The sequence below is a fragment of the Pagrus major genome, chromosome 8, assembly GCF_040436345.1.
Source record: "Pagrus major chromosome 8, Pma_NU_1.0".
In the NCBI taxonomy this organism is placed as follows: Eukaryota; Metazoa; Chordata; class Actinopteri; order Spariformes; family Sparidae; genus Pagrus; species Pagrus major.
In genome coordinates this window covers 26,583,642-26,609,877 of record NC_133222.1, presented here as the reverse complement: position 1 = coordinate 26,609,877, position 26,236 = coordinate 26,583,642, and the positions used below count along the sequence as shown (strand labels likewise).

The 26,236-nt window shown below is 40.9% G+C and overlaps 1 protein-coding gene across 2 annotated transcripts in view; it reads left to right on the top strand.

Annotated features, from left to right (window-relative positions):
* Window positions 1-26,236, top strand: part of ckap5 (cytoskeleton associated protein 5) — a 39,595-nt gene continuing 13,359 nt past the window's right edge. Inside the window, exons 1-33 of one of the 2 annotated variants that reach the window (XM_073471480.1) lie at window positions 1-82; window positions 2,691-2,787; window positions 4,671-4,864; window positions 9,197-9,403; window positions 10,426-10,597; window positions 10,698-10,827; window positions 10,958-11,058; window positions 11,321-11,434; window positions 11,597-11,701; window positions 12,909-12,998; window positions 13,745-13,909; window positions 14,024-14,152; window positions 14,282-14,437; window positions 14,610-14,711; window positions 14,979-15,089; window positions 15,718-15,810; window positions 17,097-17,282; window positions 17,434-17,528; window positions 17,698-17,881; window positions 18,065-18,207; window positions 18,638-18,815; window positions 19,748-19,861; window positions 20,198-20,326; window positions 20,450-20,644; window positions 20,760-20,886; window positions 22,287-22,372; window positions 22,763-22,873; window positions 23,575-23,697; window positions 24,162-24,311; window positions 24,398-24,601; window positions 24,682-24,817; window positions 24,958-25,151; window positions 25,239-25,411. In XM_073471480.1, the coding sequence (XP_073327581.1) occupies window positions 2,731-2,787; window positions 4,671-4,864; window positions 9,197-9,403; window positions 10,426-10,597; window positions 10,698-10,827; window positions 10,958-11,058; window positions 11,321-11,434; window positions 11,597-11,701; window positions 12,909-12,998; window positions 13,745-13,909; window positions 14,024-14,152; window positions 14,282-14,437; window positions 14,610-14,711; window positions 14,979-15,089; window positions 15,718-15,810; window positions 17,097-17,282; window positions 17,434-17,528; window positions 17,698-17,881; window positions 18,065-18,207; window positions 18,638-18,815; window positions 19,748-19,861; window positions 20,198-20,326; window positions 20,450-20,644; window positions 20,760-20,886; window positions 22,287-22,372; window positions 22,763-22,873; window positions 23,575-23,697; window positions 24,162-24,311; window positions 24,398-24,601; window positions 24,682-24,817; window positions 24,958-25,151; window positions 25,239-25,411 (4,454 nt within the window). In that variant the 5' untranslated portion in view covers window positions 1-82; window positions 2,691-2,730. The remainder of the gene's footprint in view (window positions 83-2,690; window positions 2,788-4,670; window positions 4,865-9,196; window positions 9,404-10,425; window positions 10,598-10,697; window positions 10,828-10,957; window positions 11,059-11,320; window positions 11,435-11,596; window positions 11,702-12,908; window positions 12,999-13,744; window positions 13,910-14,023; window positions 14,153-14,281; window positions 14,438-14,609; window positions 14,712-14,978; window positions 15,090-15,717; window positions 15,811-17,096; window positions 17,283-17,433; window positions 17,529-17,697; window positions 17,882-18,064; window positions 18,208-18,637; window positions 18,816-19,747; window positions 19,862-20,197; window positions 20,327-20,449; window positions 20,645-20,759; window positions 20,887-22,286; window positions 22,373-22,762; window positions 22,874-23,574; window positions 23,698-24,161; window positions 24,312-24,397; window positions 24,602-24,681; window positions 24,818-24,957; window positions 25,152-25,238; window positions 25,412-26,236) is intronic. The other variant, XM_073471481.1, reaches the window with a different exon arrangement.

Sequence of the window (26,236 nt, the reverse complement as noted above, 5' to 3'; positions counted from 1 at the left end):
CTGGGTTTCACCGTAGTGTTCCCACTATCACCCCATCTAACTGGACAGCCAGCATCGTCTTGTCACCTAGAAACGCAAACAGGTATCCCAGCGTTATAAAATAATTTTCTTATTTTTGTTAAAAGTCATATTTGACTCCGAGCTAGCATGCTGTGCTGTTGTGTTTCTGCAGCTGTTGTTGTGAACTGCGTTGTTCGGCCTGTCTGTTGGCGCGGATGGAAGGTTAACGTTAGCTCATAGCCTTGTTTCTGATCAGCTAACGGCGGCTACCGACCGCTAGCAAACAATAGGGTCTCGCTATGAACAATTGCTGGACCTAATGCTTTTTATAACCTATAATAACAAGCTACATATTGGTCTTCAACGCGAGCTGCATGTATTTTGCTGAAGCGGCTGTCAGCAGAATGACGTGCTAACGTAGCAACTGTGTCGTTGCTAAGTTAGCTAGGTAATGGCGCTCATCTGACTTGCTAGTAACTAACGACTGCTAGTAAAGATGATGACCACTCCCAGTCCAAGCAAACTGGAAAGAGCATCAGTGACAACAATGGAAATGGTTAGATGATAGCACAGCTTGCAAAGACTTGCTAACCTAATTGATTATGACGGGCTATATTCGAGGGTGCAGTCTAGTCTCAGTGCACCAAAGGTAGCTGTGTATGGAGAGTGCACAGCTGTCTGGGAATGTGGTTTAAGTATTCAGTTAACCTAATCTAAATTCAGTGAGACTTCAGGTCCTCGTGTGTTTATTATTGTACGCAGTTTAAGATTCAGTCTGAATGCTGACGGTTTACTGTAGCTTCCTTCATGCAAATGCTCGTGACTGTCATGCTTGTGAAAGACTGTATTTGGGACTACAACCGGGAGATATATTGACATATCAGGCTTGTGAAATGTGGTCAACTATCATCTGTGGTTTTGGTTATAATGTTGTTATTGTAACTTACCGGAAATGTGGTCTTTTTCCACAAACATTTAACTTACTGCTTCGTAATAAACATCTCCGAACTAGATAGGTGTGTCAGAGTGTTATGAACATTGATCTCTTCTGCCTGCTTGGACATTATATCCTACATTACATTACTTATGAGATTCCTTAGATCGTCTCGACACCCATAGCTCAGATCGTGTATCTGGTAGATAACAGTATCTAGTCCATTAAAGTCCCCTCCAGTCACAAATGTGCTTTTCTTCTTGTTCCTTCAGTCACTGTGCACAATGATGTTGTGAGTTTGACACTAGAAGGCTGTTGTCACATTCATTGCCACGTGCACATTTTCTCTGTGGTCAAATGAAAATGATTTGTAATCACAGTTTACTTTGGAAACACACCTGGTTTTCCTGCTGTAATATTCAGCATGCACGTATCTTATATGGAAATTCGAAGCTCTCCAGTGCACATGCACTAAGAATTGAGTTTACAGTGATGTAGTGTGTCCAATAGTTAAACTTGTGAAATGAAAAAAATATTGTAATATAATATGCACATTCATATATTCTGGAATTTTAATGACTGATGAAGTGTGCCTGCCATTTCAACGATTTTAATGTGGTGATTTCACATGTTCTTTCTGCAAATACCATGTTAAATACACATTAGAGAATCTGTATGTATGCCTTTAAACATATGTGGAGGGGTTAGGTTAGGTTGTTTCAAAAATACGGAAATATTTAATTTTGGACAGCACAGAGAGCGCTAGGGATGATGTGTTACAACCTGAGAAGGAAACTCAACTCAAAATCGTAGTGTTGCATTAATTGTCCATCAGCATGCACTCACAAGTTTGTACAAAGCAACGGCATAAGTAGGCCTACATTAAACAGGAGAGGTTGCATCACAGTAAGTGCTTTCAGAGAGCATCTTTAGCCCCATTAACACTGCCCCTTTAGTGCGGGAATCATCCACCGATACTCAACCCACAAAGCAATGTTACAGGATGCCTTCCACTATTGCATTGTTGTAGTTACTGTCTCTGGAAATTTGTATTGAAAAAAATCACCGCAACTGTCAGCCCTCCCAAACGAGACTTCAGTGAACTTTCCCCTGGAAAACAGCATCCCTCCCTGCGAGTGAGAGCCGGACAGGGTCCTGTTTACTGATGGTGATTATGTAATTTAGAGCAAAAAACGTGACTTTGTCATTTTCCAGGATGCATGGTGGGTCAGGATCTCAATCACAACACGTCATCAACTTCATCCATATGATTATAAGCAGTCTGCAGATACATGTTAATATTAACAGGTGGAAACGCTTAAAAAAACAAAACACATGGATGTCAACTTCATTATGTGTACCGTCATGCCTCTTTTGGTTAACTGCTTGGTTCACTGTGAGCAAACAGGCGGCGCAAAGACAAGCCTTCGTTGCGGTGATACTGTGGAGTCTCAGTGTGAAAAGGGCTTTTCTCTCTGCCTGCAGAGCATGTGACAGAAGAAAGGAAGGGAAGAAGGCGTCCAGCCCAAATAAAACATTTGTGTCCCTTTCATAGTTAATTAGTCTTATTTGCCCCTGTGCAGTCCTGGTGTTGTTGGCTGTCCCCAGCAGAGGTGTGAGTGGAGACGGCGGCAGCTACATTTTTCTGATGACATTTGGCCGTTTCTTTTAAAGTAGTGCTCTGCTGATAACATGATACTGTCGATCCACAAATGATATGCTCCAAATGTAATTTTGTGTCAATGTTGTTTTTCAGTTGAGTACCTTTGGGGAAGCCCACCCCCCGAGTGGCCACCATGGGGGACGATAGCGAGTGGATGAAGCTTTCCATCGACCAGAAATGTGAACACAAGGTGACTGATTCACTGTTTGTCCTCAATTACTTTATATTGTCCATAGCAAAAAAAATCATTTAAGTCAAACAAGGTCAGGAGATGTTTGTCATATCTTATTTTTACTGTAGCTCATTTTTACTCGAACAGCTCTTTTATTATACAATACATACATCAGTTTGAAAGAGAGACTGAAGTAAAATATATTTAAAAAGAAACAGTTGGTGGTGGTTTCCCTGTCACTAATAACTGAGCCTTGCTGTCAGCCTCTGATTACTACTGTGCACGTGCAACTATCAACAGAGATGAGAAAAGAAGCAAGATGGAAATTGAAACAGAAAGGCAAACCCATCCATTGGCCTTTTTTAGTGGTTTACCCGTATCCAGAAAACCCAAATATGCAGAGTTTCTGCCTGATAATCCAACCAACTGAGCATGACGTCAGTCTTCATACTAAATGCTGTAAGCATCTCCAACAAACGGTCCAATGCCATAGGATTTTGGTTTATTTAAAGAGTGTAGTTTTGCCTTTTTTCAAACTTTGTATTCAAAACACTGGTTTTGCATCAATTGGGCTCCTAACTTGCTGCTGTTAGGCAGCTTCATACAGCCTAGAAGCATTTTGAGATTCTGCCCGGGTAGTTAAAGGAGGAGGCTGGTGAAATTCTGTATTTTGCTTACTGTCTAAGTCCTGGATTATACTCCCCAACGGATTATACAACGACAGCTGCGGACACCATGGATGCTTTGTAGCTTGTTTATACTTTTCTGTAGTCCGTTTAGAGGAAACATTTCACACATGCACAAGCTACTGGAGCATTCTGTGAGGAAATTTACATTGCGGGGACCTTTGCATAAGCACAAAGATTAATTCCGTCTCAACAATCCCATGAAAAGACCAGCAGTGTATCTGTTCTACACACTATTATTGTGTGTGTCAATACATATCTTATTTCACTTCATTACCACACACACTGTAGTAGAACAGGGAAAGCCACGATTCCAGCGCTCCCGGTGACAGCTTATACTACCAAACAGGCCAAGTGATGAAAAACTTGAAGAAAAGAGACAAAGAGAGCTGCTTCAAAACAAAAGGGAGTCGTGCAGGTGTGGTGACGTAGAGAGGGAGGGAACTGCTAACTGCAAAACAGGAAGTTAGCTAAAACGATGACAACGCTTACAGCAGCTTTAAGCGGCTCCTTCCATTTAGTGAGCCTATATACATGAGCAAGTTTAAAAAAAAAATGCACAGTATATTAAGGTTAGAAGTATAATTAGGTTAGGTGCCACAGTTCTCTTCCACCACAAGGCCAAAAGTATAGAAATAATGATTTTGGCAGATAAAGAAAACAATTACTTCCAGGAGGTATTGTTTTTAAACTTCCTGAACATTTGACCCTGAGAGTTACTTTTAGACTCTACAGTCAAATGTGAATCCGTGTCAAATGGAACAACAGCAAGATGATAATCAGACTGACCACAGGTCTGCCTGAATGACCTGAATTGTCTTTTTATATTTTATAAGTCCCTTTTTCTTGGGCTGTACATCATCAAAACTACAACTTCAACTCAGTCTTATGGGTCAAGATAAACTCTTCCATTAAACCCAAAAAATAACCCAGGAAGAAAGTCATACAGCAAACATTTTGCCTGTCCTGGAAGGCAAATGGAGAAGAAGATGTGGTGATAATAATGGAGATGCTTGGCCATTATGAATGTAGGTCACATCCCCTGTCCTTTAGTACAGACCTCTATCTTCTCACTAGGAACTGAACTACATTTGTGTTTGTCTATGTACATCTAGTTTGTCCTTTTCTTTTTTTTATTGCACGACTGTTTTAAATATATACGCTCCTTTCTCTTTCTGTTCTTGACCCTTTTCTCTGACTCTTTCTCTTCTTCAGGTGTGGAAAGCCCGTTTGAATGGTTATGAAGAAGCTCTGAAGTTGTTCCAGAGGATAGAAGATGAGAAGAGTCCAGAGTGGGGGAAGTATCTCGGACTAATAAAGAAGTTTGTCACTGACTCGAATGCTGTGGCTCAGCTAAAAGGCCTGGAGGCGGCCCTGGCCTTCGTTGAGAATGCTCATGTAGCTGGCAAGTAAGTAATCCAATACCAAAACACTACATAACATTTACAAGTTGTGAGGTAAACCGTAAAAATGCCGTGTTCACACAACAAAGAAATCCACTAGGAATGTGCACTTGCATGTATTCGAGTGGCCAATGCAGGGCCTTGCCTGATTACATTGTTTCAGTGAAAGTTGAGCAAGGTTAGACTTCTTTGGCAGGAGATTCTGCGGTTTTTTTGTTTTGTTTTTTCTCCAAAGCCTTCGGACTAGCCCCTCATGCTGCAGGGCTGAAGTCAGTCTGACCACGACCCTGGTGTTTGAATGCGATGTTAAACACTCAGTTTAAAGGCACAATGGTGTATCAAAAATTGTTTCCACTAAAGCTTTATATAACTGTAGAGCTCTCCTTTCTGTAAACCATCAGAGTGACTTGATGCCTGGCTGAGCACTATGGTGTGGCCTGGCAGTGATCTTGATAATACTGCATGCATCAGCTCTCGTTGTTGTTTCCAGAACACCATTTGTTTTGGTGGCTTAGCTGACAGAGCACTGAGATATTCTCTGTTCACTGCATAAATTGTCAGAGAAATGGTATTACAATTAACCTGAAGGCTGTCTGTACAAAAGGCTAAAGGCTGTCTGTACAGTGTGGAAGTGAGGATCTAGTGTGTGTCTATGTAGTATGAAAGACATGATGGGGTGAACATCTCATAGACTGTAGTAAATAATGGAAAGGATAAAGAACGTTTTAAATAGCTAGTTTGTTTACAGACATAACTGTTAAAAAGAAACCGGATGTGGTGGACAGTGGATGTGAGACGAGAGAAAAATCAGAGCATGGACACTCACTGAAGGAAGTCGAGCTATAGTGCTTGGGGCATTAGGGCCAGGTGCTCCCAGCTGTACTGATGGCACAACCCCACTAGTGGTCTGCACGGGCCTGAAAATTAAGCCGTGCCCGTGAACTGTTAATGACGTAGAGACCAGACCCAACATTAAGCCCGACTGTAATGCAACATATGAAGCCCGCACCCAGAGTCTAAACCCGAATATCAGAAAGACCTGCGTGCTCCTGGGCGTGTTGGTCATAAAGTGAGGTGTAGTCTGGTGTACTGAAGGATTGCTGTCTTGAGGCAGCAGAAAGCGACAGTGCCATAGACCAACAAAAAGCTGGTCTAAAGTCAAAGGCACAATCTGTTTCCTGCTATTGAAAGAGCGCAATATTCAGACAGTAAGATGTACTCTCTGATTTTATGATTTGAGAGGCTGCTTTCAGTTATTTTAAACATTTCTCTGAACGCAGTCATGTACTGTAACAAATATTGTGGCACATTCAATCAGCAAAACTAAAAGCTTATAAACTCTCCAAAGGAAACGAGTCAGGAGTTTTAAGTAATCAATGAAGGTTATCATCTGTTCCTTGTGCGCACTAGGGATGTAACGGTATGAAAATTTCACACCACGGTAATAGTGACCAAAATTATCATGGTTATCGGTATACCGCGGTATTTTTAAAATGTCTTCAAAATGTTGAAAAAACACTGATACACTGATAAATTGAAATAATTTCACCAAGATTTATATTTAAATAGATTTATTATATATTAAAAGGCTTAGGGTATAAGCAGCCTGTTTATGAAAGCGTCCTGTAATGTCTGCGTTACAGAGGTAGAATGAGATGTACTGGCAGTAGCACTCGATTGGCCAGCAGACCCTCTCTGTGAAAAAAATGAATAGAAAATGTCATTATTAATTATTACTGTCATTGTTACTTAATACTAAGGGTGCAACCAACAGATCACAAAACTCACAATCTAGATCATATCACTTTTGTGAGAAACAGGTTGGATAATTTTTTAGATCAAAACAAAAAGGATTATTGTTAAATTAATTATGAACACTATTTTGGCTCTTATCTCTATCTAGACACTTGTTATATTCACCATTGTATATTATTCTTTATATATAGTCTATTCTACAAATAATCCACAAGTATTATATATTTCTGATATTACTTATATATATATATATATATATTGGCTGTCTGTCTCTGTCTGCTTGCTCGTCTGTTGTCAATGGACTCGGTCAATCTGATTGGTCAAATGGCTGCTGAGCCACAGGTGGACGCTGCTCAGGTGAACGGAGCTGAGATGAAAGTCAGTCATCTCAGTCAGTTTGCATTCACTAACTCAGTCCACCCAGTACGTGTTTGTCTCAAATCCTCCTCACTGCAGCTCTGCATCAATATTTGGGGAATTATTAGGTCGACTTTAAAAAGTGAAATCTACAATTAATAAGCGGTTCAGATAACGTGCCAAATCACGGATCAACTTCGTTCAGTTATACCACTATCTGGTCAGTTTGCATTAGTGACAACAGCAAATTAGACAGAGAAAACTCGACATACACACACGTCATTCACCTGAGCTTAAGGTTAATTTACCTTGCATTCACTTAACAGTTGAGGGCGATGGTCGCGCAAATGAGTAAGTAAATTGGATGTGTTGCCGCCCCTCGCAACAACTTTCTTCTTGCAGCTCCTGCAGATAGGGCTGCCATCCTCGACCAGCTGTCCCTGAGCATTCTTATAATAACCAAAATACGCCCAGACTTCAGATTTGGTCCTCTTTGAAGGCGGAAAAATGCCTTGAGGGCCGCTACTATCACGTCCTCCCTCCGCCATGTCTTCTTCACTACATAACAAGCGACGTTGCACGCTGCGCCTGCGTAGGGAGACTTGGATAAAGTATCTCGCGAGTTTTCCACACCGTGGTTATCGACCGCGGCGGTTACCATGGTAATTAAAACTTAAATGGTAACCTTCACCGTCGGGAATTTTACCGTGGTTTACCGTGACACCGGTAACCGTTACATCCCTAGTGCGCACATGTGCATGTTAATGTAGAGCTAGCCATATCGTTTCTGCTGCTGGAGGATCACTGCAGCATAAAAAAATTAAAAAATGAAATAGTGTGTGTGACCACGGCCCGAACCGAATTATATATTTAAAAACAAAGCCCAACCTGGCTCTAGCAGAAGGTCGGGCCTCAGGTTCAGGTCGTGTTGCAGAGCTCTAAACCCCACCCAGTGTTTATTTGCAAGACAAAACATCTGTGATCTCAATTATACAAGTGCTATGGAACTGATAAAACCTACAACAAATGTGGCTATTATTATATAAGTTCAGACTGTTTGTCTAGTCAAAAGATCCACCGTGAGAAAGGTCAATGAGAACAATAAAGCGGCCACAGATGCACCTGAGCAGGCTACATATGAACCCACAATGTCAGAGATGCATTGGAGTGATCCTGTGGTTGTTCTAGCCCTTTTTGAGCGTGCCAAATACAGACCTGCCCAACCTGTACGCATTTTGACATCAAAGTACGATGATACTTTTTGTTACTCTTAAGTACGTAAAACGTTGCTGACACCTTGTGAATTTGACCAGTTGTGCAGCAGTACTCATGTCTAATAGCAAGAGGCAGCAGCAATAAGCATGTAGCCTGCCGAAAATTTGGAGGAAGTACAATTTTTTTCCGTGTCATTTTCCCTCCTCACTCCAGCTGGCTGTTTCCTTCAGTGAATACTGTACTGCCCCCCAATTACTGTAAGTGCAGTAAAGCAAATAATACACAATACACCGGTTCAACAAGCCTAAACATGTAGAGCAGGATTATTTCAGTCTGCTCTGTCCGCACAGCGCCCAGCTTGGTGTGTTGTTACAAATGAGCCAAAAACAAAAGCTGCCTGTATGGGGTCGAACTGTTTCAATTAGGACTCCAAACTGTCCTCCTTCACCAGTAGATGACCACCTGCAGGCAGTGAATCACCAGAGCAGAGAGAGGAGGACAGAGGACAGAGGACAGGAGGGATGACTGATACTGATTGATGTCTCTGTTCTTCATTCACTCTCTGTATTGTACAAGCCCCCATCAGTGAAAATATTTATTTGACTGACATTAGATTAGTTTGCAATGAGATATTATTGAGTGTTTATTGTGACTTTGCTGCTGTAAACATTACTGTTGCTACTCTAGAAATAACATTTAGTTTTATTTAAAATATAAATAAACTCCTGTTTTGGAAATGTGTATTTTTTTATATTTTTTTAATAAATTATTTTTTAATGAAAAAAACAATTAGACACATAATTTTTGGTTGCACATAAACCTGCATGAGCTGAGTCCCTATCTACTGAAGTAGACAGGAACTTAAATATATAACTTGTGTCCAGAATGTGTCCAGACATGCCTCGGTATAGTGACCCTTTAAAAAAGCCCACATTGTTTATAAGACTGTGTCCATTAGTATGTCCAGTGTGTTCTGACTGGCTGTGTTTGTATGTTTGTCTTTGGCTACAGGACGACAGGTGAAGTGGTATCTGGTGTGGTGACCAAAGTGTTCAACCAGCCAAAGGCCCGAGCCAAGGAGCTGGGCACAGACATCTGTCTGATGTACATCGAGATAGAGAAAGCTGAGGTGGTTCAAGACGAGCTCCTCAAAGGACTGGACAACAAGAACCCCAAGATAGTGGTGTCCTGCATCGAGACACTCAGGAAGGCTCTCAGGTCAGTATTGCTCTCTCTGAAAGTAAGGAACCATGCATAAACCACGTTTGACGCCTCAAATGGGTTTATTAAACATTGGTGAAAAAGATATGTATGTAATGGAGGCAGGATATTTTTACAGTGTGACAAACTTCAATGTCAAAAATGACATCATTGCACTAAAATGGTAAACTTCACTTTAATAATTGCAAATTACCCATTATTAAAAGCTGAGGCAGATGAAGTGATGCACCCATCATGCCAAGTGCCTACCGTGCAAGCCTCTGGGGGCAGTGTTATGATCTGGGGTCGATTCAGTTGGTCAGGTTTAGGTTCAGCAACGTTATGTGCCCAAAAGCTGAGGTCAGCTGACGACCTGAATATACTGAATAACCAAGTTTTTCCATCAATGGATCTTTTCTTCCCTGATGACACGGGCAAATTCCAAGATGACAATGCCACAATTCATCGGGCTCAAACTGTGAAAGAGTGGTTCAGGGAGCACGAGACATCATTTTCACACATTGATGGCCACCACAGTCCAGACCTTAACCCCACTGAGAATCTTTGGGATGTGCTGGAGAAGACTTTACGCAGCAGCCTGACTCTCCCATCATCAGTACAAGATCTTGGCGAAAAATTAATGCAACTCTGGACAGAAATAAATGTTGTGACATTGCATAAGCTTATCAAAAAGATGCCACGGCGAATGGGTGCCGTACTCAAAGCTGAAGGTGGTCCAACTAAATATTAGTGTGTGACTTTTTTTGGCCGGCCAGTGTATTTGTCAGAGGCAGAGTTCCACCCTTATTTAAAACGGAAGATTTTTCAGCCATAGGATTTTCTTTTCTAATTTCTTTGGTGTAATTGAAAACAATATTAAATATGTGTAATATATGTGCATTAGTAATTCTTCTATCCTTTTAATGTTATGGCACAGTTTTTACAGTATTGTTCCACAGTTGTACTGATGCTTTGTATATTAGTCTCCTGTCCATGATGCTAACTTTGTCACCTCTGGATCTGTCATTATCATTCCATAGTGAGTATGGATCTAAGATCGTGACGTTGAAGCCTGTAGTGAAGATTTTATCCAAGCAGTTTGAGTCCAGAGAGAAGGCGGTGAGAGACGAAGCTAAGCTTCTTGCTGTTGAGATCTACAAATGGATCAGAGATGCTCTGAGACCTCCACTGCAAAACATTAACTCTGTACAGGTGGGGCACACTCATCATTGCACATACTCAATCTCCTTTTCATATTCAGCTTTCAGAATCAAGTTGCACTAACTAATGGCTGTTTGTTCTGTCTGTGTAGCTGAAGGAACTAGAAGAGGAGTGGGTGAAGCTGCCTTCATCTCCTCCCAAGCAAACCCGGTTCTTGCGCTCACAGCAGGACCTGAAGGCAAAGTTTGAACAGCATCAAGCCCAAGGAGAACAGTCAGAAGGTAGGTTTAGCTACAGCGCAAACTGCTAACAAATCATGCATGCAATACTTTGTATTGTTGCTTTCCTTTTAAATTAGAGGAGTTGTATAGTCATGGTCCAGTGCCATCTCTCTTTCTGTTTGTCTTTCAGGAGAGGATGAGGCTGATACAGTGGCAGCAGTGGATGCTTATGAACTGTTGGAAGCTGTGGAGATTCTGTCCAAGATGCCCAAAGACTTCTATGAGAAAATAGTAAGATTATTCAACTGTGTAGAATTCTTGGCGCACTTCATGTCTTTGGATTGGTTTCTAACTGGCCAAACCTCCTCTTGGATAGCCTCTCAAGGTATCCAATTTGAAAAGTCTGATTGACTTAGTTAATTTAGTTTCTACAACTGAAACACTCTTTATTAGAACATGATGGGTTTGACGTATTTTAGTTCTGGTAATGAAGTTTTCAGTGTAATGGCAACCTAAATGTTGCAGTATGTGACGTTTCTCTCTCTTTCTGCAGGAAGCTAAAAAGTGGCAGGAGAGGAAAGAAGCTCTGGAGGCTGTAGAGGCACTGACCAAGAATCCCAAACTAGAGAATGGAGACTATGGAGACCTTGTCAGAGCACTGAAGAAGGTGAAATACTTTACTACATTTAGACAGTCTTATCTGGAAGTAGGTTATAGGGAACTAATCAGGGACATATAAGATGAATCATCAAAACTTGTCTTTATAAATAAAGTTCAGTCTAATAAGACTGGTGAGTCGACTTGTACGCTTACTAGTTTTCTGTTGCAGGTTGTGGGGAAAGATGCCAATGTGATGTTGGTGTCAGTGGCAGCTAAATGTCTGGCTGGGTTGGCCACCGGTCTCAGGAAGAAGTTTGGAACATATGCAGGACAAGTAAGTTCAAGGAATCTCTTTATATTTTGTAACAGCCTTGTTACTTTTTTTAAATGCCATGTGTATAAGCACATAAAACCATACTTGTCGACTTTTCCTTTTTTCCTGGGAGACTGTTTTTTATTCCCCTCTCCCAATTTTATCTGGGGTCACAATTCTCCTGTATTGCTCCTGATTTATGACAGATTTTCACTCCCTTTTCCCCTTTTAGCTATCAGGCTCTGTTTCTGGCACTGTACAGCATGTAGGCTACTGTACTTTTGCGCCTCATCCTCCTCAGTTAGTGAGAGACAGATCTTAAAAATAGAAAGGAGACAAAATACGCAAATTTCAGACATTCTTGAAAGAAGAATTCCTGTTTCTTACGGAAAGGAAAGGAAAGGGGCATGCATTTTGAAAAGAAACTGCATCAGTTTCAGAAAGGGTTGCAGCAGCATCCATCACCATTGAGAGGCTGTCAAACATAGGCCTGTGGTGTGCATACACTTTTCCAAGGGGCACGGGAAAAAAATTTAAAGTATTTAACAAAAAAATCTGTTGCAGTGGACTTATTATTGTTTTTTTTTTAATACTTTTAAAGTCACCAGAATGCAGTGTCTGACAGTCCTCTCCAAAAAAAATATAATTCAGACACCCCACTTTGGCTTTGTCATCCTCCCTTTTTTCTAGTTCTGAAGGTTGGCAAATCATTTTCTTCATTTCCATTGAATGGCTACAGAGACATTTTCACAACTCTTTATTTTTTTGCATGGAGGATCATTCCAGACCATTGGAAGACAAACTGCGATTAAATAATGTTTCTGCATGTTTGTGTTCATTTGTTTGATATTTATATAATCTGAATGGATGCATTTCCTTTTAATGTATAGAGAGCAATAAAATGAAGAGACTGGTTATTTCTTACACACATTCGCCCCACAAAATGCTGGTGCTGTATTCATGTATGGGGTTAATGGTTGTGGTCATTAGTTAAGTGCTTGAACTTGATAACACATTGAAGACACTTGATTAAGAAGGTGCTATTCATCCTTTCAGCAGATTTAACTAAAACAAATCAATGAGTTACCACAGCTGATTTTCTATGATCATTCAGAATTGACATTGTATGAGATAAAGGCTTTGCCTGGATGAAAAAACAATTGAATGATGATATTATTCTATCTTTCAAAGTCACTCATCACTAAACTGGGGCTCTTTGTGTTTGTAGGTGGTTCCAACTATTCTGGAGAAGTTTAAGGAGAAGAAGCCTCAGGTTGTCCAGGCCCTGCAGGAGGCTATTGATGCCATCTTCCTCACTGTAAATATAGTCTTAATAATTCTATTAAATATTTAGTGGTGAGCAATGAAATGTGATGAGCATTAATGGAAAAAGTAGCCACTGTGACGAAAACCAGCTCAGGAAAGGCAAGAACACAAATTCCGTGACGATGTTCTCCAGTCTCCACCCCTTCAGTTTGTGGCTTCTTCTGGATGTGGACTTCAATCTCAAACAGGCCATTTGACATAGAATGGAGAAAATAACTGCAGACTAATTCGTACGGAAAGTATTTATTAGTTGCAGCTCCAGCAATTATTAATCAGGTTTGGTAAGAGTTAAAGATCTCCTTAACTATGCCTGTTGAAAGGCTGGCTTTTCTCAGCACTGGCTGTTTGCTCATGGGTCTCTTGAATTAGAGCTGGTCCAGATTACTTACTAAAGTCTTATTTATTTTTCCAAAACCATTCTTCAGTTGTAGGGCCGGGCAGTATATCGATATTAAATGGTTATCATAAGTGCTTCCTGGTTTTGAAGGTTGCATTGCAGTAAAGTGATTTAATTTCATCTCACCAGTGTTCTACTTGTTCTTTTACTTGCATTTACCCAGTCATTATCTCCACTTTACTGATAATTATTAACAAAATATAGAGAGACTGTTCCATGTGTGCGTGTGTGACACCTGCGCTGCTACAACTCCATCCATGGGAAACACTGAGCTGACACTCAAAATAACTTGGATAGATTGATGGATTGTCATATTTTTATGATATCATGTCTTTTTCCAGACCACTCTCCAGAACCTGTCCGAGGACATTCTGGGTGTGATGGACAATAAGAACCCTTCTATTAAGCAGCAGGCCTCTCTGTTTTTGGCTCGCTCCTTCAGACACTGTACACAGGCCACGCTGCCAAAAAGCGTCCTCAAACCCCTCTGTGCTGCTCTCATCAAGGTACACACACCCGGCTGGAAACTTCCTCACTTTTACTTTCTTAATACTGCACATGATCAGAACACACCAGCTGTTCATCTTTAATGTGTATTTGTACTTTTCTCACCATCTCAGCAAGTAAACGACTCAGCTCTAGAGGTGCGTGACGCTGCCTTTGAAGCTTTGGGGACAGCCATGAAAGTAGTGGGGGAGAAGGCTGTGAACGCTTTCCTGGCTGACTTGGATAAACTCAAACTGGATAAGGTAAGGATCTGTAGAAGGATAAAAGGAGCGGAAACGCCCATCAGCTAGGATCAATTCAAACCAGCAGAAAGCTCCCATGTTTATGATCATTTCTTGCTAACCACCGTTTCTTGTGTCCTATGCTAATAGATAAAGGAGTGTGCTGACAAAGTGGAGCTTCCTGGAGGCAAAAAAGGTGGTGCTAAAATGGTGGAGAAGAAGCCAGCAGCTAAAGCTCCTCCTGCTGCTGAAGCACCACACAAATCCTCTGCCCCACCCAGGAAGACCCAGTCTGCTGCCAGCAAGGTATACTCACATCAATGCACATATTTAAAAAAAAACAAAACAAAGTGAATTAAAAACAGGTAATTACTGAATTCAGTACCTGGCTGTACCCCAATTTTACTAGGTTCAGGAAACTGGTGACATCAGCTGTCCACAGCTGTTTCTTGAAGTATTTTGTGTCTGTTTTGTGCAGCCTTCAGCAGGTCCATCTAAGAAAGGCAAACCAGCCTCTGCAGCTGGTGGAAAAAGCAAGAAGACCCCGGACAGTAAAGAAGTCACAGAGAGTGAACTGTCTGTAAGTCTGTGTGCAAACATTTGTCTTTGAGTTCAAGCCTTAGTCAAAAGGTGTGTCATAATACCAATGGTGGATGCAGTATAGTCTTCATGTGTTCTATGACAACATAGTTCAGTGATGACCGATCTTCCATCTAAATCCTGACTTTTCTTTATACAGATAAATTGTTTCAGTATCATTTGCTTCCAAACCACTTTGGCTCTCAGGGGAGAGTATGTTGCTGCATTGTAATATGTGATTATTTCCATGTGTGTCCTGTCATGTCAGGCTGAGGTGAGTGAGGAGCTGGCAGGAGGTGTACTTCCTGCCTCCTGTTTACAGCAGCTGGACTCAGCCAACTGGAAGGAGAGACTGGCTAGTATGGAAGAGTTCCAGAGGGTAATGTCCATTTCTTTTTCTTTTCTATCTGTGTGCATAAAAGCAATGGTGTCTGTCATTCTCCTGCAATCGTTTTGACAAAACACGAATAGATGTTGTTGTTAGAGAGCTGCATCAATAAGTCTGCTACAAGGAACCTGCATTTTTTGTAGATTATGGCACCCCGTGTGGACAAAAGATGAAACTGGTGAAACCAAGTGAACTTTGTTTTAGTGCCGTACCACCAGGCTACAGAGCAGTTTCTTTGCTCAGGCTGTGAGACTCTTAAATTCATCCTCAGCACTTCACCATAAGAATTAGTTTTAGAATTTTATGATGTATCCAACGGCACAATAACTATTCAGAAAAAAACGTCTTGTTTGCTTATATAGTTGCTTTGGTTGAATAAAACAAGAAATTTAAATCCTTCAGCCTTCCGATATTATGTGCATTTCTCTCTATTTTTAATAGACAAAATTATCAATCAAGAAAATGTGCATTGCAGCCCAACACTGAATATTGGCAGTTTTTGTTATGAAATTAGCAGCCCATCTTGATTGAAGCCTATTGATACTTCAATCTGCATGTTTGTCATTGAAAGACTTGATGTGTGAGAAATGTTAATATCTGCTTGCATGTATCCTTCTAGGCTGTTGAGACCATGGACGCAGCTGCGATGCCCTGCCAGGCCTTAGTCAGGATGTTGGCCAAGAAACCAGGCTGGAAGGAGACCAACTTCCAGGTAACTGTCTCGTTACAGCAGCTGATATTTCAAATGAACGTAGCATTATAGGCATTGGAAACCAAAGTTTAGCAACTCTTTGTCAAACTGGTGAAGTTGTATGGAGCCAGATCAAGGCCAAAAAATGTGATTGAGAAAATTAAATTTTACACTAAAAAGTTAACGTTTTGATATAATTCTGATATTCTTTTGAATAAATTATATATTTAGAATTCTCACTTGTATATCATTTCAATCTTATTTTTTCAGATCTTATTTTTTGCCTTCAAATCAATTTTTTTTTGGTTTGATTGTTTTATTATTATTTTTTTCACTTTTTAGATCCTATTTTTTCTGTTAATGGATGTTACGCACCTTTAAAATACTTAACTTATCATTGCACTGGCACTGACTGAAACACAGATGCTAACAAAGACAATTTAAGACTAAAGTTTGAGCTAGACATTTTAAGGACCGTAACATCCATTAACAGCAGCTAACAGCATAAAGCTAGTTAATGCTAACCTTATGCTTAGCTAACAGCTATGACAATCTCCTCACAAAAAGACGTCTTTCTGTATCTTCCTATGTTTCAAAAATGACCCAACATTATAATATTTACATACATTTTTTTACATTACTTATATATAGGATAATTTTTCCACAGTACCTCGTCTAAAAATGTCTTACCTGTGCACCTGCACCAGCAGGTTGTCCTGGTGAGGAGGACGCCGATACTGCGTTCATAGGCTTATGTGCAAATGGGAAACATCATTCTTTAAAGCATGGCTGTTAAACTTCACAATCTGGCATATTTTATTGCTCTTATATATTGATAATTATCAAGAGATCTGAATCCGAAAACATAAAATCTAACTGAAAAAAATTAGACCTCAAATATGAAATTATTTTTAAGTGTAAATTAAAAATAAATGTATTCAAAAGAATATCAGAATTAATTCAAAATCATATTTAAATTGAAATTAACCTTTTTTTGCACTTATTTTTATTTTGAAAATGTTTATGGGGTTTTTTTTATAATTCAAGATCTGAACTTTTAGTTTTTCAATCAAAACTTTTTTTTCAAATTTAACAAACCATTTGGCCTTGATCTGGCTCCATAAAGTTGTGCTCACTAACAGATAAGAAATAAATAGATGTCTCATCCAATAAAGTCTTCACTTTTAGCTAGGTCTCAAACATTCCTCCACCGGAACAGCCTTCCCAATGGCGGATGACACCCCTCTCTGGGTCATGCAAGGGGCCGCATCCATTCTAATGTTGTGGTTATGTCTCTCTTTGTGCAGGTGATGCAGATGAAGCTGCACATTGTGGCTCTTATATGTAGAAGAGGACAGTTTTCAAAGACATCAGCCTCTGTGGTTTTGGACGGCTTGGTGGATAAGGTCGGAGACGTCAAGTGTGGTGGAAACGCGAAAGAGGGACTGACTGCTATCGGAGAGGCCTGCTCCCTACCATGGACTGCAGAGCAGGTTTTTAGCCCATTTCTTTAGACAGAAGACAACTACTTGACATTGCTGATATAGAACTTGAAAAGCTATTTTTACCCCAAAGAAAGATCCTAAAGAGTGGATGTTGATGATGGATATACTGTATTTCAAATGTTTGTATTTCATTTGTCAGGTTGTGTCTATGGCGTTTGCACAGAAGAACCCCAAAAACCAGGCAGAGACTCTCAACTGGCTGGCTAATGCTATGAAGGAGTTTGGCTTTGCTGGGTAATTACTGAAGTATTAAAAGAAGTCAAGGCTTTGTCCTTTTATTATAGTTACATTTTTAATAATGCATTAACTCCAAATGATACATTTTGGTGGAAAAAAAGGAAGCAGTTTGTGAAGGCTAAAGCTGTTGGAGCACCGGTTGACCTTTGACCTCCCCTCTCTCTAGTATCAATGTGAAGGGTTTCATCAACAACGTAAAGACGGCTCTGGGAGCGACTAATCCTGCTGTTCGGACAGCTGCCATCACCTTGCTGGGAGTCATGTTCCTCTACATGGGAGCTCCGCTGCGCATGTTCTTTGAAGACGAGAAGCCTGCACTCCTCTCACAGATAGATGCCGAGTTTGAGAAGGTAGGAACTTAAGTCAGGTAATAGAAGTGAAAAGGTTTTTTATTTTCAGTTATACTGATGAAGAAAAAAAACGAAAGCCAAGAAAGCTGTTGGCCTCTCGCCACTATCCTGACCAGTGAGTTATGTCGAGGGAATGGAACTTGAAAAGGAGGAAATATGTATTTATGTGTGTGTCCCTCACAGATGCAGGGTCAGTCTCCGCCAGCTCCGATCCGATGCACCAAGAAGGCCGCAGCGACGGAGGAGGAGGGGGATGAAGGAGAGGAGCAGGAGGAAGATGGAGGAGGACAGGACATCATGGACCTACTGCCCAGAACAGATATCTGGTAACCAGACAGTGACACAGCATCTCAGTCCACCTGCACAAATAAAACAAAATGAATTTTTCCAGCTGATAACGCTGTGTAACACTTAGAAGAGGAGTACAACACTTTGTTTGCAAGGAAAGCTACATAACAATTCAATGTACTGTACTGCCAATTTTCAGTTTTCTCTTCAGTTCCATTTTAATTAGTTTTTTTAAAATCCATTTTTAAGGTCATATCATATTAATCTTGGAATTGGCAGGATTAAAAAGGATTGTTCAATCTGGACAAGTCTTGTTTCAGACTAGGCCCAGCACACAAGCCCAGTCAAAAGAGTCCTGTTCCAAGGCTAAGGTGGCTCTGACAACACTGTTTATATTTATCTGCACAATATTGTACCTGATTTCTCTCCCTTGTCCTCTCGTGTTTTTCCTCCCTCTTCCCTTTTTAGTGACAAGATCACATCCGATCTGGTGTCTAAAATTGAGGACAAGAACTGGAAGATCAGGAAGGAGGGTCTGGATGAGACTGCTGCCATCATCTCAGAGGCCAAGTTCATCACAGCCAACATCGGCGGAGAGCTTCCACTGGCCCTGAAAGGACGACTTGGGGATTCCAACAAGATCCTGGTTAGTTAGAGCACATCTGTCCTGCTGTGGAGCTCAAGGCTGCACTGCAAACTTCTGCACAGCTTCATTTAACATGAAACAACATTGTGTGTAGACAGTTGAAAGGGTAGGCATTCAGTCAACATACTGTCACTGGTTTCATCTGATTGTCACCAGTAAAGCAACTTTTATTTTACTTTGAACTCTCCTTTGGTTAATTGGCTTTGTTTGGATGAGTCCACAACAACTAAACAAAGCTTGCACTGACATTTCTGTGAACATTTCCACACCATGTTAAGGAAAAGGCTCGCTCCTGCACTTAATCTCTGAACAATTAAGTAAATGGCTGCTCGTATGTCTTTGTTTGTAAATTCTAGTTGGCTTCAAATTTAGGCCTCAATAAAGCAGGAACAATGGAGAGAGGCATTGCTTTTGATTATTAAATCTGGATTATAGCTCATATTTTGCTATAAGTTTCTGCTTGTTTAATACTTCAGACTAAAGATGTATTTAAAATGATTTTATGACGCTGAAGTGTTACTTTCAAGTTTCTTTGTAACATTAGAAAGATAAATCAGCGGGTCTGTCGGCAGAATTTTTTCTGTTGCATGGTTGCAACGAAATGGGCCAACTTTGTTTATTGTGGAGATATTCATATGATGTTTGTTTATTTATATTTATATTTATATATATATATATATATATATATATATATATATATATATATATATATATATATATATATATATATATATATATATATATATATATATATATATATATATATATATATATATATATATATTTTTTTAAAGTAGTGCTCTAAATTGTTAATAAGTGCTTAGTTTAGTTAGTTTTAAGTTTTAGCTGAGAGAGAGGATTTAAGGATAACTCTTCACAATAATAGGATATAAAAATGTAAGTTAAAATAAGTGTTCTGTTGTGGTTTGTAGGTCCAGCAGACCCTGACCATCCTGCAGCAGCTGGCTACAGCCATGGGTCCTGGACTCAAGCAGCATGTTAAAGCACTGGGAATCCCTATTATCACTGTACTTGGAGACAGCAAGGTACTGGACACAAACACTCACATTAGAAACACAATACCTGCAGTAAGATACCTGTGTTTACACTGTGTTATGTGACAGCAAAGTTTGGAAAATTGTTCTCTCAAATGAACAGGAATCAGGTCTGGACATTGTCCCGCGTTGCCCTTTCACACAGCACACAATAGGAGACTGTTCGTCAGATTTGTTCTCACTACTGGAAAATACTCTGTTTGGTTTTGTTGAGGGGTGGCACCTGGGTAAAATGTCTAGGAGGAGGACTCATTGGAAATGATGACTGTTTTTGTGTTTATCATTACTGTGTGGTGTTGATGGACATGTGTCTTTGTTCCTACAAAGGCTAATGTAAGGACGGCTGCCATGACCACCTTGCAGGCCTGGGTGGAGCAGACTGGGATGAAGGAATGGCTAGAAGGAGAAGACATGTCAGAGGAGCTGAAGAGAGAGAATCCCTTCCTACGGCAGGAGGTACACACAGATGCACATCCTCTTCCTGCTTATTCAGGAAATATACTTTCCAATTTTTTGTTCCCTCTGAAATCATAGTACACATGACACTGATCAAAGACACCTGTCCTGCTTCATCACCAGTTGCTAGGTTGGTTAGCAGAGAAGCTGCCGAACATGAGAACAGTACCTGGTGATCTGATGCTGTGTGTCCCTTATCTCTACACCTGCCTGGAGGACAGAAATGGAGACGTGAGAAAGAAAGCTCAGGAAGCCCTGCCCACCTTCATGATGCACCTAGGCTACGACAAGATGAGCAAGGCTACAGGGAAACTCAAAGTACTCAACCAATGGATATGTGCTATGACCAACAAATTAAATGTTTAGAAAACCCCAGGCTCTGGTATGTGGCTGTCTTTTTTCAATAATGACTGTCTCTTTGTCCTCCCTGCAGCCTTCCTCCAAGGATCAGGTGGTAGCCATGTTGGAAAAGGCCAGGGCAGTGATGCCTGCTAAACCTGCTGCTCCTGCCAAGACCGGAGGAGGAAAAGGTTCTGGAGAGCCAAGCAGAAGTGCTTCAGGTTTGTACGACATCAAGATAAATGACTTGTAGACTTGTTACAACCACATTCTCAGATCCTTAATGTCAAACCATATCTGTGCTGCTTTGTGGTACTTTTGCAGATAATGTAAAGTAAGGTTCTCCCTGCAAGCTGGTGTCTTTACATGGTCAAAGATCATTTGTAAGAAAAAAAACTATTTTGTAGCTCCAGCTCTACTTCATACAGTGAAGACCCAATGCTGCAGAACCAAAAATACAAGAAATGCATAAAGAAACACACGTCTTTAAGTAGTCTAAGAATTGTGTTCTTAGTAGATTTTAAATTTGGGTGTATTGAAGCCATGATGAGCATTATGTTTCCTAAATTCATCCGCTGGCCAGTGGGTATTTTCCACTGGCACTTCCTGTCTGCACGCAATCCTGCTGATTTGCGTCTCCCATTGCCAGTTTAAGCATGCCGAGCCACGCCCGAGATGGAACTTCTCAAAAGTGGGGCCGAAGCGCACATGCCCCGCCTCCAAGCGGCTGCATGGACTCCCCCTCAAACAAGCAAAACTTGACTCATGTCTATGCAGGAGATCAGAGGGAAAGGCATTTTTAAAAGTCTGTGGTCAGCTCCCAGAAATATTGTAGCTTCTTACTGAATCTTTGTCGTTTGAAGTTTAGTTTCTCTCCTGCATCCCTGTTTGTACTTTCAGACGTCTGCATAATTTCACCGTTTCATCATGTTTCATCCGCCTCCAGCAGTTTCGTTGTCGTGTTAAGTTAATGCTGGCGAGCAACCAACATTTCCTGTTTTGGCTGCTTCATAAATAAAAAAGCTTTTTAAAGACTAAATGACAGTACTTTTATTTTGAAGAATTAATGGAAAATGAAAGGACTGAATTAGCGTAGCTTTGTTGGCGGCTATATTTCTATAGTACTGAGGTGAAGAGTATGTACAGCCGCTCATGTGACCACTATTCAAGACAAGGTATCATTAGTTAAAGACAAGCCTTTAAGTAGGTAGCCTTGTTGTCATGAAGATTCAAATCTCTGCCGTGCTCGGCTGACGGGCCCAATCAAGCTTAGCCAGCACATGTGTATGGACAAGCCCCATGTGTGTTCCCCAAATCTATGCATTAGTCCCCAACTGTCCGCTCCTCTATAGGGTAATCAAATCACCCACTCATCACAGGCCTTGACTCCCCATGCCAAGTGTCCCTGGGCAAGACTCTCCACCCCAAATTTGTTCCAGTTGGTTAGGCCAGTGTGGCTGAACGACTGGCAAGTTGTACGGTGACTGGGACAGAAGAGGTTTATAAAAGCATTCAATTTACAATGCAAATGCAGTGTTGTAATTTCAGATGTTTGAATGGTCTGTCCAGTAACTGTCTAATAGATACATTATATTCACACATGTATTCCTCTCCTCTGCAGCCTCCAGATCTCAGCCAGCCAGTGAGGAAGTTGATAGTAAACCTGAAGTGAAGAAGGTCAGAGGAGGAGGAGCAGCTGCTAAGAAGGTATCAACACCTGTTTTCGTTTTTCAGCAAACACCAAGGATAAGACAGGTTTTGGTAGTTTTGTCACACATTATGCCGGCTAATAAATCTTCTAATAGCCAAAGTAAAATTGGACTTTCACTCCCCATTCATCTTAATGAACGGTATTTGGTTTTGGGTTAAAATCTGCCTGTGGTGTGGTTTAAAATTTTTAAACAACTGGGTGACAATCTGTACATGTACCTATATACTCACACAACCACCATTTGTACTTAGGTTGTTGTCAATCCTGTTAGCAGTTGTACACATCAGTCATGTACATTTATTTTTTGTCTGTGAGCACCATTGGGTTTTGGTTAGTCATTTCTCACCGTGAAGTGTAAACATGATGTGGTTTCTCTACTCACCCAGCCTCCCTCCCCTCCCGAGGACCCTGCCCCTCCCCCTTCCTCCAAGGACAAGGACAGTAATGCTAGTAAAAAGCCCCCCAGCAAAGGGAAGGCTGCTGCTGGCAGTCAACAGGTAGATGTGTAGCAGGGGTACTCATGATGAAACTCAGTCCAGAATGTTTTACCACTTCATCTACATGCTGCTACAGATGTGGACAGAGTTTCTCAGTGGACACTTGTTGGCCTGACAGATGTTAACCTCTGTCTAGCTTCTATCTGACTTGACCTGGTCGGGTCTTGGCTCAGTCTAATACTGTCTCTCTAATCACTAACCGCCACTTACTATACAACTGTTATCTTACTGTTTTTAATCAAATGCACATGGACACGCAGTTGTTGGGTGAAATAAGATCAGTCTGTTTTTTTATATTTAAACAATGTGCTGACCTGAGGAGAATCAAAGTGCAGTATAAGCATGCTTACACGAGCACAAACAGAGTCAGTGTCATGTGTCACTTTAAGGTTTCAGCTCACTCCACTGCATGACCGTGTTTCTGAATGTGTGTGTGTTTCATGTTTGGAAATAATTTCACGTCAGTGTTTCTTGCACTCTGTATTAACCTGCACTGAGTCGGTCTCAGCATAACAGCCCTTTGTCTCCTTATTCTACCTAATGTCTGTAACCTACACAACGATTACATGCCATTCAAATCATTCAAGTAAAACCCATGAGAAAACATGATTACACACAAAGATAATTATTTACCCATAGACAGAGCGCATTGGCTCCCTCGCTCTCCCTCACACACACTGTGGTGTTGTGTCCTCTCTCAGGGTGCAGCTGGTAAGAAGCCTGCAGCCAAAAACCCGAAAGATGAGGAAGATAAGTCTGGGCCAATCTTCATCCTCATCCCCAATGCTAAGGAGCAGAGGATCAAAGAGGAGAAGCAACTGAAGGTACCTGACTGGCTGAAGAATGTGTCATGATCCCAGTGTTTGTGTTTTTGCTGCTCAGATGCTCTCAGCTCTAATGTTGAATGTTACCAAATCAATTAACTACTTTTAAAACAGACACTGGTATATCTTCTTCTACTGGTGTCCAGTGTGACTGACTCTTCTTACAGAACAGCCAGCAGCCCAGCTAGAGAGATGCTCTGTAAAGCACTAAAATGCAAAGATATATTTATTTTATATTTATATACAGTGTTTCAGTACTGGACCATCATCATGCCTGACGACTCCCGCAGAGTTGAATAGTTGTCTAATTGTCGACCTGGACTAGATAGCAACTGAAAAAACAGCTGGCTTAATTAGAAATGAACTCGTCAGTTGGCCTCTGTTAGTTAACTGAAGTTGTCTATCACACAAACCCATCAGAAGTGCTGTCGACTACAGTTTAACTTAAAATGTTTAATTTGTAGATTTTGAAGTGGAACTTCATCACTCCTCGAGATGAGTATGTGGAGCAGCTGAAAACTCAGATGTCCGCCTGCTTTGCAAGGTGGCTGCAGGATGAGCTCTTTCACTTTGACTTCCAGAGACATGTCAAGGCCATCGGAGTCATGATTGAGGTAGCTGTTGGTCTTATTTTTTACCAGTGGGTCAGGTTTTAGGAATAGGCTACTTATAGTCCTTGTGTGTGCTTGTCATTTGACAGAGATTAGAGAGTGAGAGTGAAGCCACCATCTGCTGTCTGGACCTGATTCTGAAGTGGTTCACCCTGCGGTTCTTTGACACCAACACCACAGTCCTGATGAAGGTGTTGGAGTATCTGAAACTGTTGTTTGCCATGCTGAACAGGGAGAATTATCACCTGACTGAATACGAGGCCAACTCCTTCGCCCCCTACCTCATACTCAAGGTGAGCACACATGACACTCAGAATGATAAAACAAGCCATTGTAAAGCGCTTTTTGGCTCAGTTTCTTCTCCCTTCTTCAGGTTGGAGAGTCAAAGGATGTGGTTCGCAAAGATGTTCGGGCCATACTGGCTATGCTGTGTAAGGTTTACCCAGCATCCAAGGTCTTCCCTTTCCTCATGGATGGAACCAAGTCCAAGAACTCCAAACAAAGAGCCGGTAGGTCTCTACAGAGCTAATGACTGAAGTTGCATCAATCTCTGTTCAAACCTCTTCTGTTCCCCTGTAAATCACTTTGATGGAATAATTGAATGGAAGTATTTTAACAACAGAGTTTGTGGTTTCCTTACTGTCCTCAGAATGTCTCGAGGAGTTGGGTTGTTTGATAGAAGGCTATGGAATGAATGTATGCCAACCGACTCCAGCCAAGTCTCTGAAGGAGATTGCGGTTCACATAGGCGACAGAGACACATCTGTCCGCAATGCTGCCCTGAACACCGTGGTGGCTGTCTATAATGTCTGTGGGGAGCAAGTCTACAAACTAATAGGAAACGTAAGATAGAGAGGATACTATTGTCATACAAAGTTTCATGAGACTCTCTGTACAGTTTTTACATTATTACTCTGCCTGTCCTTCCAGTTGTCAGAGAAAGACATGAGCATGCTGGAAGAGAGAATCAAGCGTTCGGCCAAGAAGACTCCTCCAGCTCCTGCCAAGCAGAGTGCGACAGAGAGGTCTCAAAGAGAGCCCCCAGCTAACCCCAACGCCACTTTCCTCCGCAAGCCTGCACAAGAAGACCCCAACAAACTCAAGTAGGTCCCCTCTGACTCAGGGCTGCTGGATGTGTTAACCTAAGCTGAAAAAAAAAAACAGTGAGGAGACCCATCACACTTGTTCAACGCAAAATGCATAATATTGAGAAACAAAAATCCAGTGAATGAGCGCTTACTCATTTCTAAAGATCATCATTGAAAATATGGCAGTTGGATTCAAAATAAATGCACTGGATCAACACAGTTATTTCAATACAGTGTATATTAATAAAAAATCATAGAAACAAAAAATGAGCTGGGTGCTCCAAGTCTTTAAAAACATTCTCCAGACAATATCAGAAGGTCATCGGAGTGGCTGAGAACTTCTGTTACAGTGCCTTTTAATACAAAACGTCACTCCTTTTTCATGTTTATTTTACAACATTCACTTACAGTGGATCAATGTGAAAGAATTTGTCAAAGATAAAAGAAATCTCTTTGTGTGCACATTACCATCATCCAGATGTCTAAAATAAGCTTCTGTTTGGACTGGAGGTTCCTTGGAGCTGGAAGTTGAGCAGTTGACAGTTTTGCACAAATAAACCCTATTAAATACAGTATGTTAATGTTTTAATGCTTAGCATTTACCACCTTTCCAATGTAAAACTAGACATGACCTCAATTTTTATTTCAATTCTTGACTGAGTTTAACTTTCATAATAAGACTCTGAAGAGAAATCAAACAGCCTGCACACAAAGCCTTACTGATGATCTAATATTACAAACGATGAATGGAGTCGAGCAAACGTCACAAACATCATATATTACAAACCAGGTTGAAGGGGTGTCGGAGTGGTGCAAAGCCACTCAGAATGAATTCGATTA